We start from the raw sequence: 13,635 nt of genomic DNA on the forward strand, positions 1-13,635 counted from the left end.
CTGTATTTGACAGTGTTTCTTTGCTATTCATAGTTTTCAGTGACTAGCAATTCGAAAGTAGTTTGTCACTCTTTCTTCCTAGTCTGTCTTTGTTTGGAAGCTCATCTGAAACCTGTTCACCATGGGTGACCCTGCTGGTTATTTAAAATACCTGCTGGTTATTTAAAATAGCCCTCAGAATCACAGCAATTCAAACCACCACAGCACGACAGACAGACGAGTGGCGGTTGCGTGGTTGCTGTTAAATAGGAATCTCCATGTGCTAGGGTCCTTAAGTCCGCCTCAAAGGGGGAATTTCCATCCTCGGATGTCAATCACGAGGCGGAAGTGCAGCAGGGGCGACTGGGTTGTAGTGAGACGCTTTGGGCTGCGCTTGTGGATCTCTAAGTTGGTCGACCCTGCCTCAAAGCCAGGATCCAATGGTTAGGTTAGGATGGTGCTCTCACGTCCAGGGTAAGTAGGACAGCCTGGCTGGTCCCTACAGTCTCTTCCCGCTAGGCAGCGTCTCCCCATGACCCTGGTCTCCAGACACCTCTCAACCGGCCGCTCCGTGGTCTGGGTTTCATTTAACACCTCCACCAGGTCTGCGCAGTTCTCGCACATCGTTTAACCACCGCCCTCCATTGGCCCTAGCATTTCCAGCAGCCTAAATTGTTTGAATATCAGCAGAGATGACATTGAGCAGCCCCCTGCTGGGCCAACACAGCCTTCTGTAGAGTAATATTTAAGATATCAGGAGTGCTGCAAATAGAGCATGCTCAGCTTCCGCGTCAATAGATCCAAATCCAAGCATCTTTTTCCCATTGTCTTCTCAAGCACCATTTTTCCTAACCAAGTAGAGAAACTGCCTACATTTCATGTCACTTGGCTTTGTTTCTTCTGCAGAGAGGTCCGGGAAGCCAGGAAGAAGAAAAGCAACATGGACCACATGACAAGCAACTATTTAGTCTCTCAATGGGCAATGTTGTTGTTGTTGTTAAGTTGGTTCTGACTCAGTGACCCTGTGTAAGGTTTTCAAGGAGTAACTGGTGGGTTTGAACCGCCGACCTTGTGACTAGCAGCCCAGTGCTTATTCTACAGCACCACACCAGGACTCCCAATGAGCAACAATTTCTTGTTAATGTAGTAATAGAGACCCTGAGTTGTGTCTAGGTGGTATCTTCATGCTAGTCATGGTAATGGTGTGCTGTGGAGTAGGTTCAGACTCATAGGAACTATGGATAGCGTTTCGAGACTGCAAATCTTTACAGGAACAGAAAGCATCACCTTTCTCCTGCAGAGCAGCTGGTTGATTTGACCTTGTGCCACCCAACTATATCAACAGGGTCCTTAGGTGGTATCTTAGGATGTTTGTATAAGTTGAATTGTCATCCCACCATTTACTGCATTGCATGGATTTTAAACTGGAATGAAGAGACACGTTGACATGTCCACTAGTGACTACTTGCTCTGATTCCAGCCTGTCATCTGTGTGAGTTGGTTCCTGGATTGGAACAGCAATTCCATTTTACATATGAGAAAGTGGATAGTCAGAGACTTCCAATAGCCTGCCAGGGTCTCCAATAGCCTGCTGAGCTGGAGCTCAGCAGTGGTGAAGCTGGGAACAGAACCTGTGCATTCAGACTCTTAGACCTCTGCTTGTTTTCATTATCTCTGGTGCCTAGATATAAATGATAAACAGATGCAGATAAAGAAGACTTAATGTTAATAATTAAAGCCAAATATTTGTCTTTATCACAGAGTGTCAGTCACAAGAAGTCAACTGTGCTCTACAAGAATATCTGAGACTTGCTTTTAGAATCACAGTGAAGACAGCCTAGTACTTCTCAAATGGTCTTCTTTTCTCAGGGGACAGAGGGAGCCCAGGAGTACTCCAACCAAACTGGGGGCCTTGTAATAATATGACCATGGCACTGTGAGTTCATGCACCAGACTGCAAAGCCGTTTGAACTGTAAGGTCAGTAGTTCAAGCTCACTAGCTGCTCCTCCTCGGAAACCCTATACAGGGTCACTATGGATCGGAACCGAATCAACAGCATGTAACCACAACAAGGAGTCCTGGTGTCATGCTGTGGGATAAAGCTATACAGAGTTGCTATGGGTCAGAACCCACAGTGAGTTTGAACTGCCGACCTTGTGGTCCAGTGCTTTATCCCACAGCGCCACACAAATTAGAATGCAGGTGCTTCCTGTGCTAACTAACATCCTATAAGGAGAAATGCGCAGAGCTTCAGCCTCTACTGAATACCTTCGTGAGTTGGTGGAATTTACCAGACCTGCAATATTAACACAGAATTATGGAAATTGGAAACAAAATGCTGGAGTCTGCTGGGAATGGCAGGCTCAAGATGAACTCAACTGGAAAATTTGGTTAACTCAAAGTGACATCCTTTGTGCTGGAATTTTTCTCTCTGAATGCTTTTTTTTAAAAGCTGTAATTATTTCAAGTTTTCAATTCAGCCTTTTCCAAACTAGGCCTTTTATTTTCTTCATTGCTCTGCACCTCTTCTCCATGTAAATCTGTGCCTCTGCCAAGCACTGAAGTGATAAATTCATACTGGCTTTATACACATATCCATTTCCAGGGAACGGTAACCAACACAACTTTTGAGTCTTCTGTGCCAAGAAAAACAAAAGAAATGTTTGTATCTCAAAATGTTTTTCTTGTGCACAGGCTCAAAATACCCGAGCACTGCTAAATAAATCTTCTAAGAGGAAATGGCTGATTAAGGTCAATGCAAAATCTCTTTGTAAATTCATGCTTTTTCTCCACGTTGAAGCCAAACTTACCTTGTGGCTTTTGGATCCCAAATCACAAGGTCAGCATCGGATCCTACAGCTATTCGTCCTTTTCTCGGATAGAGATTAAAGATTTTAGCTGCATTTGTGCTGGTAACTGCCACAAATCGGTTTTCATCCATTTTACCACTGTGCTGTAAAACAATTTGTCTTAGTTATCTAATGCTGCTGTAAGAGAAAACCACCAAGCGGATGGTTTTCACAAACAGAAATGGAATTTCTCACAGTTTAGGAGCTTAGCTGTCTGAGTTCAGGGACCTGGCTCCAGGGAAAGGCTTTCTCTCGGAGCTCTGAGGAAGATCCTTCACCCTTGACTCCTTGGTGACTTTCAGGTAGTATAGTATTTACCTTCCCCATTGCTGCTGCTAACTCACTTCTTTAATCTCTTTATAGCTCAAAAAAGAGATTAAGGGGACCTGGTTGGCAAGCAGTGTGAAGAGGCCTGGGGACTCTTGGGCCCAGAGTCAGTGGCGTGGCCACGGAGGACTCGAGAGGAGAGTGGAACTACCGGCTGATGAGAAGACAGGACATATGCACAGGAGTGCCCACATTTGCAGATGATACCCATGTGACCTGGACCGGATGACTGGATGATCGGAGCCCAACCAGGAGAGGAAAGGGAGGGGGGGAAGAGTGAGCTGATACAGTCTGATGAACTTGACCTATACCTATGGAGCAGCGACTCAAAAAAGGGAACAAATCCTCACAGCAAGAAACATTCACACACACCCCCACACACAGAGTGGGCGGAGAAGGGCAACTTGGACATTGGATACTCAAATGGGGAGGGGTGGGGGACTACAAAGGCAAGAAATGACTGGCTTACAAGCTTTCAAGAGGGAACCTGGTGCTAGGGAGCATGGCGGAAGGCAGAATCTCCAGTAGGTACTATTCAATCTGTCTGAGCGGAGCTTATGAAAGGAGATACAGATGGGTAACTCGTGATACTGTAGTGAATAATGCTTATCAGGACGGACTATGAGGGTTGGAAATGCAAAGGTAGAAGTTTTATAACAAGGAAGGGAGTGATTAATTCTCCAGGATAGGAGCGGAGGCCTCTGAGACCATCAACAGAGAAGAGCCAAGAGCAGGACTCTACCCAGAGAAACAGAGATGCCTGAGATAGAGACAGAGATGATGATGTGGAGTGATGAAGCAACTGGGGACTTTGGACCCAGAGAGGGAAAGGGACTGTGGGCTGAAAACTGGGGGGAGGAGGGGGAAGTGTAGGGGGCGGGTTTCTGCGATATACCCTTTGGGTGGTTGATGATGCATGGAGGGGATTGGAACCATGGCAATGAGATGATATATGATGGAATGAATGTAAAACTAAAGTTCTCCCATGTAAACTATCATATAATTCACAACAAAACATTAAAAAAAAAGATTAAATCTAGATATACCCTACACTAAGCCTGCCTCATTAATATAATAAACATAACCCATTTACAAATGGGGTTATAACCACAGAGGATAAGATTTACAATACATATTTTGGGGGAAGGGACGCTATTCAATCCATATTGGGATTTATAACACATATTTGGCGTGGGGACATGATTAGATTCATAACAATTCAAGAAAAAAAGTACATTTGTTCTAGTGATCAATTATTTTTTAAAAATCTCTAGTCAATAAAAGTATAAGACTTGAATCTCTTAAATCCAAACAGATCTGTACCTGATTTCTTATATTGTGGAGGCAAATGCATTTGTGGATGCTGATAAGTCTGAAACAATCATAGTGATGATGATGATGATGTTGATGTGGTAACATATGGAAGTCTTAAGAAAAAGCACCGTCACTAATTTCTGCCATCCTTCCCAGGACCACACGAGATTGTGGCAGTGACAGCTGAGTACCAGCAACAGTATTTTCAGTTCTTGGTTAGATTTTACCACCACCACCTACTCCATTTAGGATCTGGCTTATTAACTGCAGATCTAAGATTTATGAGGTAATGATATGTAGCTCACACTAATGAGAATATTATAGAGTTAAAATTAGATTGACCTTTAAATCAGGTGACAACACTTTTAGAAAGGGGAAAAAACAACTCAAGAGGTACAATTTTGTGCAACTGAAATTTATATGAATCAACCATCATGGGCAGTCTATTGCAAGAGATCTTAATACAAAACAGACTTCACAAAGCTGTGACCCCTCTAAAATGATAAAAGGTTGAGAACTTATACCTATGTAAATTGATCTGATCAGGGTATCCTTAAGGTTTATTCAATTATCAAAGATTTCCTGTCTTTAAAATGATTAAGAACTATGGCCCGAAACCAATATTCCCAGAAGGAAACCATCTTTATGTTTCAGACAATGACATAGTTCCCAGTATGCTACTAAGAAATATTCAATCACTTTGAAGCCATTTATATTCTTGGGAACTGTAATAGACTATGACCTGCAGTAATGAAGTTATTCATTGTAACAGCACAGACTTAAAGAAACAGAACTGTTACAAGGAATCTAAGCAAAGAGAAGAAACGTTGTTTTGCACAGTTCAAGGTAGGATGGAGGAAGAGGAGAGCTGGAGAAGATGGCTAGAAAGCTGTTTTGAAAATCCTTATGTGTAAGCTGATTATTCAAATATTATCCCTGATGTATAATAGGGATAATGGAAAAAAATAGTTATGCATAATAGTTGATAGAGAAAATTACAGGGTTTTAGAGAGGAAATTTGCATGCACAAAACCCTGTGTTTGAAGAGTCATTCTGGCCCTGGAGTTTAGAATAGATAGCAGCAATGAAAGACTAGGGGACAAGACACTCATTGTGAGACTAGTGCAATAGTCCAAACAAAACACAGGTCTCAACTAGAGTGACAGTCACGAAGATGGAAATAAGAAGCATTTGAACATGAAATGAACTGGATTGTCAGGGCACTTGGTATGTGTAGAGGAAAAACAATGACAGGATCCTGAGGTCTGAGGTAAGATTTATGTACTATCCAAGGGAGAATTTTGGGGAGGTCAGTGAAAAAAACCTGACAATGCAGTCTTCCCCGTTGATCTTGATAACTACACATATTAACTGGCTGCACAGGCTAACAGAGGGCCATTTGGCCATTTGATTCTTCTCCATCCTTAGAGAGAAAAGTTTCAACCAAGGGAATTTAAAAAATCTTTTTCTAGATGTTGGTTATTATTTATGTGGCTTTATATAGCAGTTTTGAAGACATGATATCCAAGGGTTCTTAAAAAGGATACCTATAAGGAGTTCATAAAAAGGAGGTAAGACCCTGCTAGAGAGTAAGATCCCCTAAGAACTTGATTGAACCTCAGCATAGTGATCCTGCTTGGTCACCTTAGAGCAGGTGGTGGGCTGGCAACGTCTTGCGTATGGGGTCCCCAGCCAATCTCCTCCCTCCCTGCCTTCCTCGGATGGCGGCTGTTTATGCTGGACGTGTGGCCAGAGATGGGTAAGGACACGTGGAACCTCAGCAACCTAAGACAGAGCCATTGCCATGCTGCAATGAGTTTCGATGATGGGTAAGACTGAGGAATTCGCACTGACCACCTAAGACAGTCAGCGTCCCTTAAACAAATAATAAATAAGGGGGAATCTGATGCAGACCGTGCAGACCCGGTCAGGAGGTCAAGACCCTGTGGGCCCAAGCATTGTTGACCATCCAAACCATAGGCTCTGAGGATCAGACTTTAGCCACCTAGTAGACATAGCAAACTGCCCCCTCATCTGATTATTCAGTAATGCTTGTTAGTAATCTCATACATGAGCCCTGGATATCCACTGACAAATGTAAAAACCTTCCCTAAAAGCCGAGACAGTAAATTCCAAAAAGGCAAGTTCCCCTTCCCCCCACCCCCACCCCCCAAAAAAAGCTAAAGAGGATAGAGAGAAACACTGTTAACTGATGATATATGGAGGGGATAATAATCAATGTAATGAAACTAGCTATATAAATGGTTGAATGTGAAGCTGATGATGTGCCCTGCAAACTTTCACTCAATCCAAAATAAAAACATTTAATAAAAAAAAAAAAAAAGGAGGTAGGAACATTATAAGATTCTTCAAGAATTTTATATTATTTCAAATATTTGTCCCAGTAACACAAGAGACTTTGGGATTTAAAAATCTGAGAAATCTAGCAGAAGCATTATAAAATTTAAGTCTTGAAGAAGAACTCTTTGTGTCCAATCCAAATCCAACTCCTAATGTCCCTGCAAAATGCTGCAGTGTAACTTCAAAACAAAGCTATGTGAAAAGCAAAACTATTTCTTTGCTGATAAGATCCTGAGGGAGAACGCAAGACAGTGTGGAATTTCCTGCCTCTACTAACATAGTGGTTATAAATCAGGCTGCAAACCTCAAGTCAGCAGTTTGAAACTACCAGCCATTCCTTGAGAGAAAGATGAGGCTTTCTGCTCCCGTAAAGATTTACAGCCTCGAAAACCCCTATGCAGGGTCGCTATGAGTCAGAACCGACTCCACGACATACAACCAACACCACCACATTAGTAAAATGACTGTTGGTGTGAAGCTGTGGATCAGCACAAGGTGGCGGTTCAAACACACCAGCTGCTCCTCAGAAACCCTGTACAGGGTGGTTATGAGTCAGTACCAACTCGACGGCACTTAACAACATCAACAAGAATGTTAGTAAAAACAATCAAAAAGCTTCTTGATGAAGGCTTGAGCATCTCCAGATGGTTCAAACTTGTCTACTAACCTAAAGGTCAGTGGTTTAAATCCACCTAGTGGAGCTACAGAATAAAGACCTGCCAATCTGCTTCTGTAATAGTACAAGGGTGAGTCAAAAATTATCTGGAATGATCCGTACTCTGGTTATATGAAAGCACCTGCCCACATCCACAGCTGATGACAACACTGAGCGTGCATGTGAAATGATTCTGTTAAACAGATGAGTGACAGTGGGTAATGCAGCAAATCATTTGCAAATCAGTCACAGCTCTGCCTATGAAATAATCCACGACAGGCTTGGGTTTTGAAAAGTTTGTGCGAGATATGTACCAAAACAATTCACAAAAGAGCATGAACAGAAGCGTTTGGACGTCTGCAAACAAAATTTGGACCAATACTCAAAGGAAAGTAAAAGTTTCTCTTAAAAAATCATTACTGGTGATGAGATATGGATTCATCACTAGGAGCCTGAGAGCAAACAGCAGAGTATGGAATAGGATGTCTTCAATTGCCAACTAAGAAAAAGTTCAAAAGCAACCACCAGCTAGGAAATTGATGCTTACAGTTTTCTTAGAATTCTCAAGGGTCACTACCAGAAAAAAAGTTTAACAATAAACAGTGTTCATTACAGTGAGATGCTCACTGAGGAGCTGAAGCCTAAACTTCAGATTAAACACAGGGGACTGCTAGCCAAGGATATTGTAATCTTGCCTGACAATGCACATCCACACACCTCTGCCCACACTGTTCACACTGCAAAACTTCATTTTGAGTTGTTAAAGCATGCTTCCTAAAGTCCTGATCTTGCTCCATCAGACTTCTACCTGTCTGGATTCTGAAGATTCACCTCTGATGAAGAAGTGAAGACAGTGGTGTGTTTGTAGCTTGCAGCTCAGCCCAAAACATTTTTTTTAAATAAGGGACTACAAAAGCTTACTGACAGAAGGACACAGTGTATTGAAAAGCAAAGAGATTATGTCAAAAAACGATGCATCTGTCATTTCTAAAAGTTGATTAAAATAAATTCTACAGTCAAAGTGCATATAATTTTTGACTCACCCTGGCATCTGTGGGGCAGTTCTATTCTGTAACACATAGATAGGGTTGGCATGGTTGGAATCTACTAAGTATCAATGGGATTTCTTTGTTTTGTTTTGGAGAGAGGTTTATATCACTCTGATGGCAAAATAAGTCAGATCCTTGCTGAAGAATTAGGCAAACTGTGCTGGATTCTATGAAACTTACCACGCCTTTTTCCCATATTACTGACATCCGGTCCTCAACACCATTCACCCCATTGGGAATCTTAGTAAAATCATCCTTCCCAAGAGCTTTCTGGCAGGTGTTGAAGGTGCAGTTGTCAGTTCCGGTTGTGGTTAGATCATTGCTGTCAAGAGAAAGGAATGATGCGGACAAGTGGATGAAAGAGCTTACAAGGAAACATCAATACTCCTTCTCAACTGAAAGAAAGGCACAACATCCAGAGAACAAGTAGCTTTCTCAAATACATTATTTCACTCCGCTTTCATCTTTCTTTTGGGGCTTGGTTTCTTTCTCTGCTAAAGAAGTACTTTTAGAGAAAACTCTTAGAAGAACCTGGGTTCTAGACCCAACTCCTTCATTTACCAGTTCTAGGATCATGAGCTTGTTTAAGACTTAGTTTCTCATCTACTCATCAGTCATTATACTTGCTTGATGAAGATTACTTCAGGATTACTAGCAAAATCATACATGTGAGTTCCTTGTGAGTAGAGTGTTAATCACGGATATAACCACAGTGATCAATGTGAAGAGCGGGCAGGTCCACCAGGGCAGCTCTTTGGGCAAATGGCAATTCTCTGGCTGAGAACGTTAATGTCTTCAGGAGCAGGACTCTTTCTTTTAGAGAGGTAGAGGTGTGAAGAAGGAAGGAAACTGAAAGATATAGCTTGTACAGTCCAAAGGAAAAAGCCCTTTGTTACCTTGAATCTGAGGATCTGTGAACAGAGAGAGTCAGAATGTCCACAAATGGTAGAATTCTCAAGAAAAAATTTCAGAGCCTCCCAGAAAGCAACAGAGTTTCCTAGACAAGAGGCACATCTGGTTCCAGGTTACATAAACATAGAAAAAAAAATCAAGTGTCTTCTGATAAAAATAAGACACAATGAAGAGCCTTGGCTCTGGGGAAGAACAATTAGAATAGAAAAGAGAAGGACAAAATGAGAAGATGGTAAGGTTTCAGTGAAAACCATCTGATTTCTCTGTGTCCAGGAAAGGTCTCAACAACATACCACAGTTAAGTCAACACTTCTTGGTTGCCAGGTAAGTGTCTCTCAAAGTGGAATGGAATCCTGGGAGTTTAATGAAAGACTCAGATGGTAGGTAGGACAAGATCTCACTCAAATCTGAGACTTATAAAGCACCTGATTTTGACAAATGCTTCACAGACATCTGCAAAATAATTACTTAGCCAACAGATTCATGAGGAAGTCAGGTGTTGAAGGGTCTGGCCGCAGTGGGGGACCCATGACATGGTGGGCTGCATGGTCCCATTCTTTATTCCAGTAGTGAGTGCCATCTGTGCCGAGACTTGCTGCGATGGGTTCTCCATAGACCACCTTCCCTGGAAAGGTCAAAGGACGCATTCAGCACCTTACTTTGCCTTTTCAATTACCGATTACAGTCTGACAAAGACTTTAACTTGAGTTTCCTCTGTCCTCTGGTAGTGTAGTGGTTACGAATCGGGCTGCTAACCTCAAGGTTGGCAGTTCAAAACTACCAGCTGCTCTGCGGAAGAAAAATGAGGCTTTCTGCTTCCGTAAAGATTTGCAGCCTCGGAAACCCTGTGCTGGGTCACTATGAGTCAGAACCGACTCCATGGTACTTAACAACAGTAACAAGTAGAGAATAATATGAATCCCAAACTACAGTTTAATGTTGTGAATTGGATCGGAAAATATATGCTGGTGTTTACTGAAGGAGCCCTGGTGGCACAGCAGTTAAGCGTTCAACTGTTAACTGAAAGGTGGTTCAACCCCACCCAGAAGCTCTGCTGGAGGCAGACCTGGAGATCTGCTTCCATCTTTATGGGGAAAGTCTTTCTAAGGCACAGAAAATCCTATGGAGCAATTCTACTGTGTCACACATGGTCACTCTGAGTGTTTACTGAGCATTTAATATGTTGCAGTCAATGGGAAGTGCATGTTGTAGAAGATGATACTACCCACCCCACTGACAGCAGGCTTAGTCATTTAAATGTAAATGGAAAGGACATTGTATCTTTCAAGCAGAAGCTATAAAAGGCCTCACATGGTTCTGTTATCACCGTTTTCCCTCTGTGATAAGACCTGCATGTCCCTGGAAGGGATAGCTCCTTCAAGTGTGTCCCAGAATGAATGGGATATGAAGCAGACTCAAAGCCAACCCACACTGACTATGAGAGAAAACGAATCTTTACAGTCGTAAGCCCCTCACATTTTGGATGCTTTTGTTATTGCAGCACAATAGCGAAACTGGCTGATACATGTGTCACTCTAACAGAATCTTCTCAAAACCCTTAGAGTTCAATTATCTCCCTATGGTTGCATTAGGAGTCCTGATGTGGCAGAGTGGGTTCATGCACTGGACTGCAAGGTCGGTCTGAATACTAAGGTCGGCGGTTCAAGCTCACCAGCCACTCATCTGAAACTTTATACACGGTCATTGTGGGTTGGAACTGACTCAACAGCACTCAGCAACTACAGGTACGTTACAAGTACTCCACATACGTACTTTGACTGCAGGACTCCTGGTGTGGCACTGTAGGATTAGCACTGGCCTGCAAACCACAAGGTCAGCAGTTCAAACCCACCAACTGCTCCTCGGAAACCCTGTACAGGGTCGCTATGAGTTGGAAACTGACTCCACGGCACTTAACAATGACATTTTTACTCCAGTGATCCTAACTCTACGTTGTAACTCCATATCACCCATGTAGGTTATAAGGGAGTACCGCCACACTACCTCTCTGCTGAAAATAGATTAAGAATCTTTTTACATGCTTGAAAAAATCCTCCTTTAAAAAAGTATATTAAATAAAAGAACATTCAGATAATAAAATTGGAGCCAGAAATGCATATTTTAAAATTATGCAAATGAGGACATCAAAAGCACACAATGTTAGAAAAGTTAATCGTGCATTTGAGTTTAAAATCAGAATCCTATCTCTGATTAGCATTTGTCAGAATAATAGATTCACGGGCACCAACCTGATCATATCCAGCAACCATAAAGGTGAGAGCACAGTAAAGAGATGCTGGCACACTAAAATAGTTCATTCTGGTTAATCAAATGCCAAATCCCCATTAAAATCCTGATACATAACTGAAATGAACTGATTTCCTCAGAGAGTACTGAAGTACATGGCCACCAGCTGTCTGCATCACATTAAGTTGGAATGTAGCACCCTATTATCTCACAGCCAATATATACCCCAAACTAGCCTGCTTCTCTTAGCTAGCCTACGAATTTGGAAGGCCATAAATTGAAGCTCAAAGCCTAAGAAATTTGACTTGTGAAGGAACCAAGCTATTTTCCAGAGATCAGGGCTCCAATTGCTAATATCCTTCTTTTCATGATATACACACATTGTTGTTGTTGTTAAGTGCCGTTGAGTCGATTCTGACCTATAGCAACCCTGTATAGGGTTCTGAGGAGCGACTGGTGAGCTTGAACCACCAACCTAGTAGTTCAAACGGATTTGCAGTCTGGTGCATTAACCCACAGCACCACACCACGATTCCATTAGACGAATTCATTTTCCTCTTGTTTCTTATTGTCCTCTTCCCAGAAAAAGGGGGGATACCATTAGCATCTCTCTCACAAGTACAGAATTACCAATAATTTATCTGATGTGGCACTGTAGAATCAGCACTGGATGTGAAGCACAAGGTTGGCAGTTCAAACTCATCAGCTTTTCCTCGGAAACTCTATACAGGGTCACTATGAGTTGGAACCAACTTGACGGCACTTAACAACAAGTTGCTCCGCAGGAAAAAGATGAGGCTTTTTGCTCCTGTAAATATTTATAGCCATGGATACCCTATATAGGGTTGCTATGAGTCAAGGAGCGCTGGTAGCGTAGTTGTTACGAATCGGGCTGCAAGCCGCAAGGTCAGCAGTTAGAAACTACCCGCGGTTCTGTGGGAGAAAGATGAGGCGGTCTGCTCTCGTAAAGATGTACAGCCTCGGAAACCCTGTGTAGGAATCGACTCCACGACACATCACAACACAACATGAGTCAGAACTGACTCGACTGCAGTGAGTTTTGCAAAGAGGCATTGTAGGAATCTCTGGGAGATACAAATGTTTTAAGTGCTCAACTCTTAACTGAAAGTATCTCAGAAGAAAGACATGGCAATCGTTTCCTTAAAAATCCTACGGAGTGCAGTTCTGCTCTGCAGCGCATGGGGGCACCATGACTTGGAATCAACTCTAGGACAACTGGCAGTGACTTCTGGAAGGTTGTTGCAACATGAACACAATCTTTTATTTGCAGGTTCAAAGAGAACTTCTCTTACAGATGCTTGGGCCATGGGAAGCTCAGAGACTTGATTATAATCACTTTATGAGTTGTCAATTCAGGGTTTTCCCTGGTGCTTCATCATAGAAGACAGATCCTAATCACACGTTCTATTCAATCACTTAGCCCATCAAGGTGATTCGGGAATACTGTTCCAAAATTCTACAATTTTAATAGCTCTCAGGAAAAATTAAAAGTGTCAGCACCTACCAGGAGTCTGCCAAGATAGTTTTGAGACCAGATGACAGGTAATTTCCTCAGAAGGGTTTAGTGCCTTTAAAAAATGTGACAGGCCACTGTTTTGGTATCTACAATGAGCCCTTTGCTACTGGGCTATTTCTCAACTTTCTCCCTACTAAGCTTCTGTCAACATCAAGAAATTAAAAGATAAAGTAAAAATGCCTGCCTGCTCTTTCCCCTGTTTCATGATGGTTCTAATACACTTTCAAAGGACAGAAGACCCTGTAAGAAGCCCAAAGGGAAAGGGAAGCAGGGAGCCTGGGGAAAGCATAAACTAGGCAATCAGACTGGATCACTCAACCGAACGGTGAGTCTTTTAGAGGTGAGATAAAATAAATAACTCTAGTTTGTAAATGGTTAATGCATTGGGCTGCTATAATGGTGAG

General features: G+C 42.3%; 1 protein-coding gene across 1 annotated transcript in view; it reads right to left on the minus strand.

Moving 5' to 3' along the window:
- Positions 1–13,635, minus strand: part of DPYS (dihydropyrimidinase) — a 129,560-nt gene that overhangs the window by 68,874 nt on the left and 47,051 nt on the right. The window contains exons 5-7 of the mRNA XM_006830822.1: positions 9,916–10,072; positions 8,716–8,857; positions 2,791–2,933 (exon numbers count right to left, since the gene is read on the minus strand). Of these exons, the coding sequence (XP_006830885.1) occupies positions 2,791–2,933; positions 8,716–8,857; positions 9,916–10,072 (442 nt within the window). The remainder of the gene's footprint in view (positions 1–2,790; positions 2,934–8,715; positions 8,858–9,915; positions 10,073–13,635) is intronic.

Source organism: Chrysochloris asiatica, unplaced genomic scaffold, assembly GCF_000296735.1.
Source record: "Chrysochloris asiatica unplaced genomic scaffold, ChrAsi1.0 scaffold00001, whole genome shotgun sequence".
NCBI classification, from domain to species: domain Eukaryota; kingdom Metazoa; phylum Chordata; class Mammalia; order Afrosoricida; family Chrysochloridae; genus Chrysochloris; species Chrysochloris asiatica.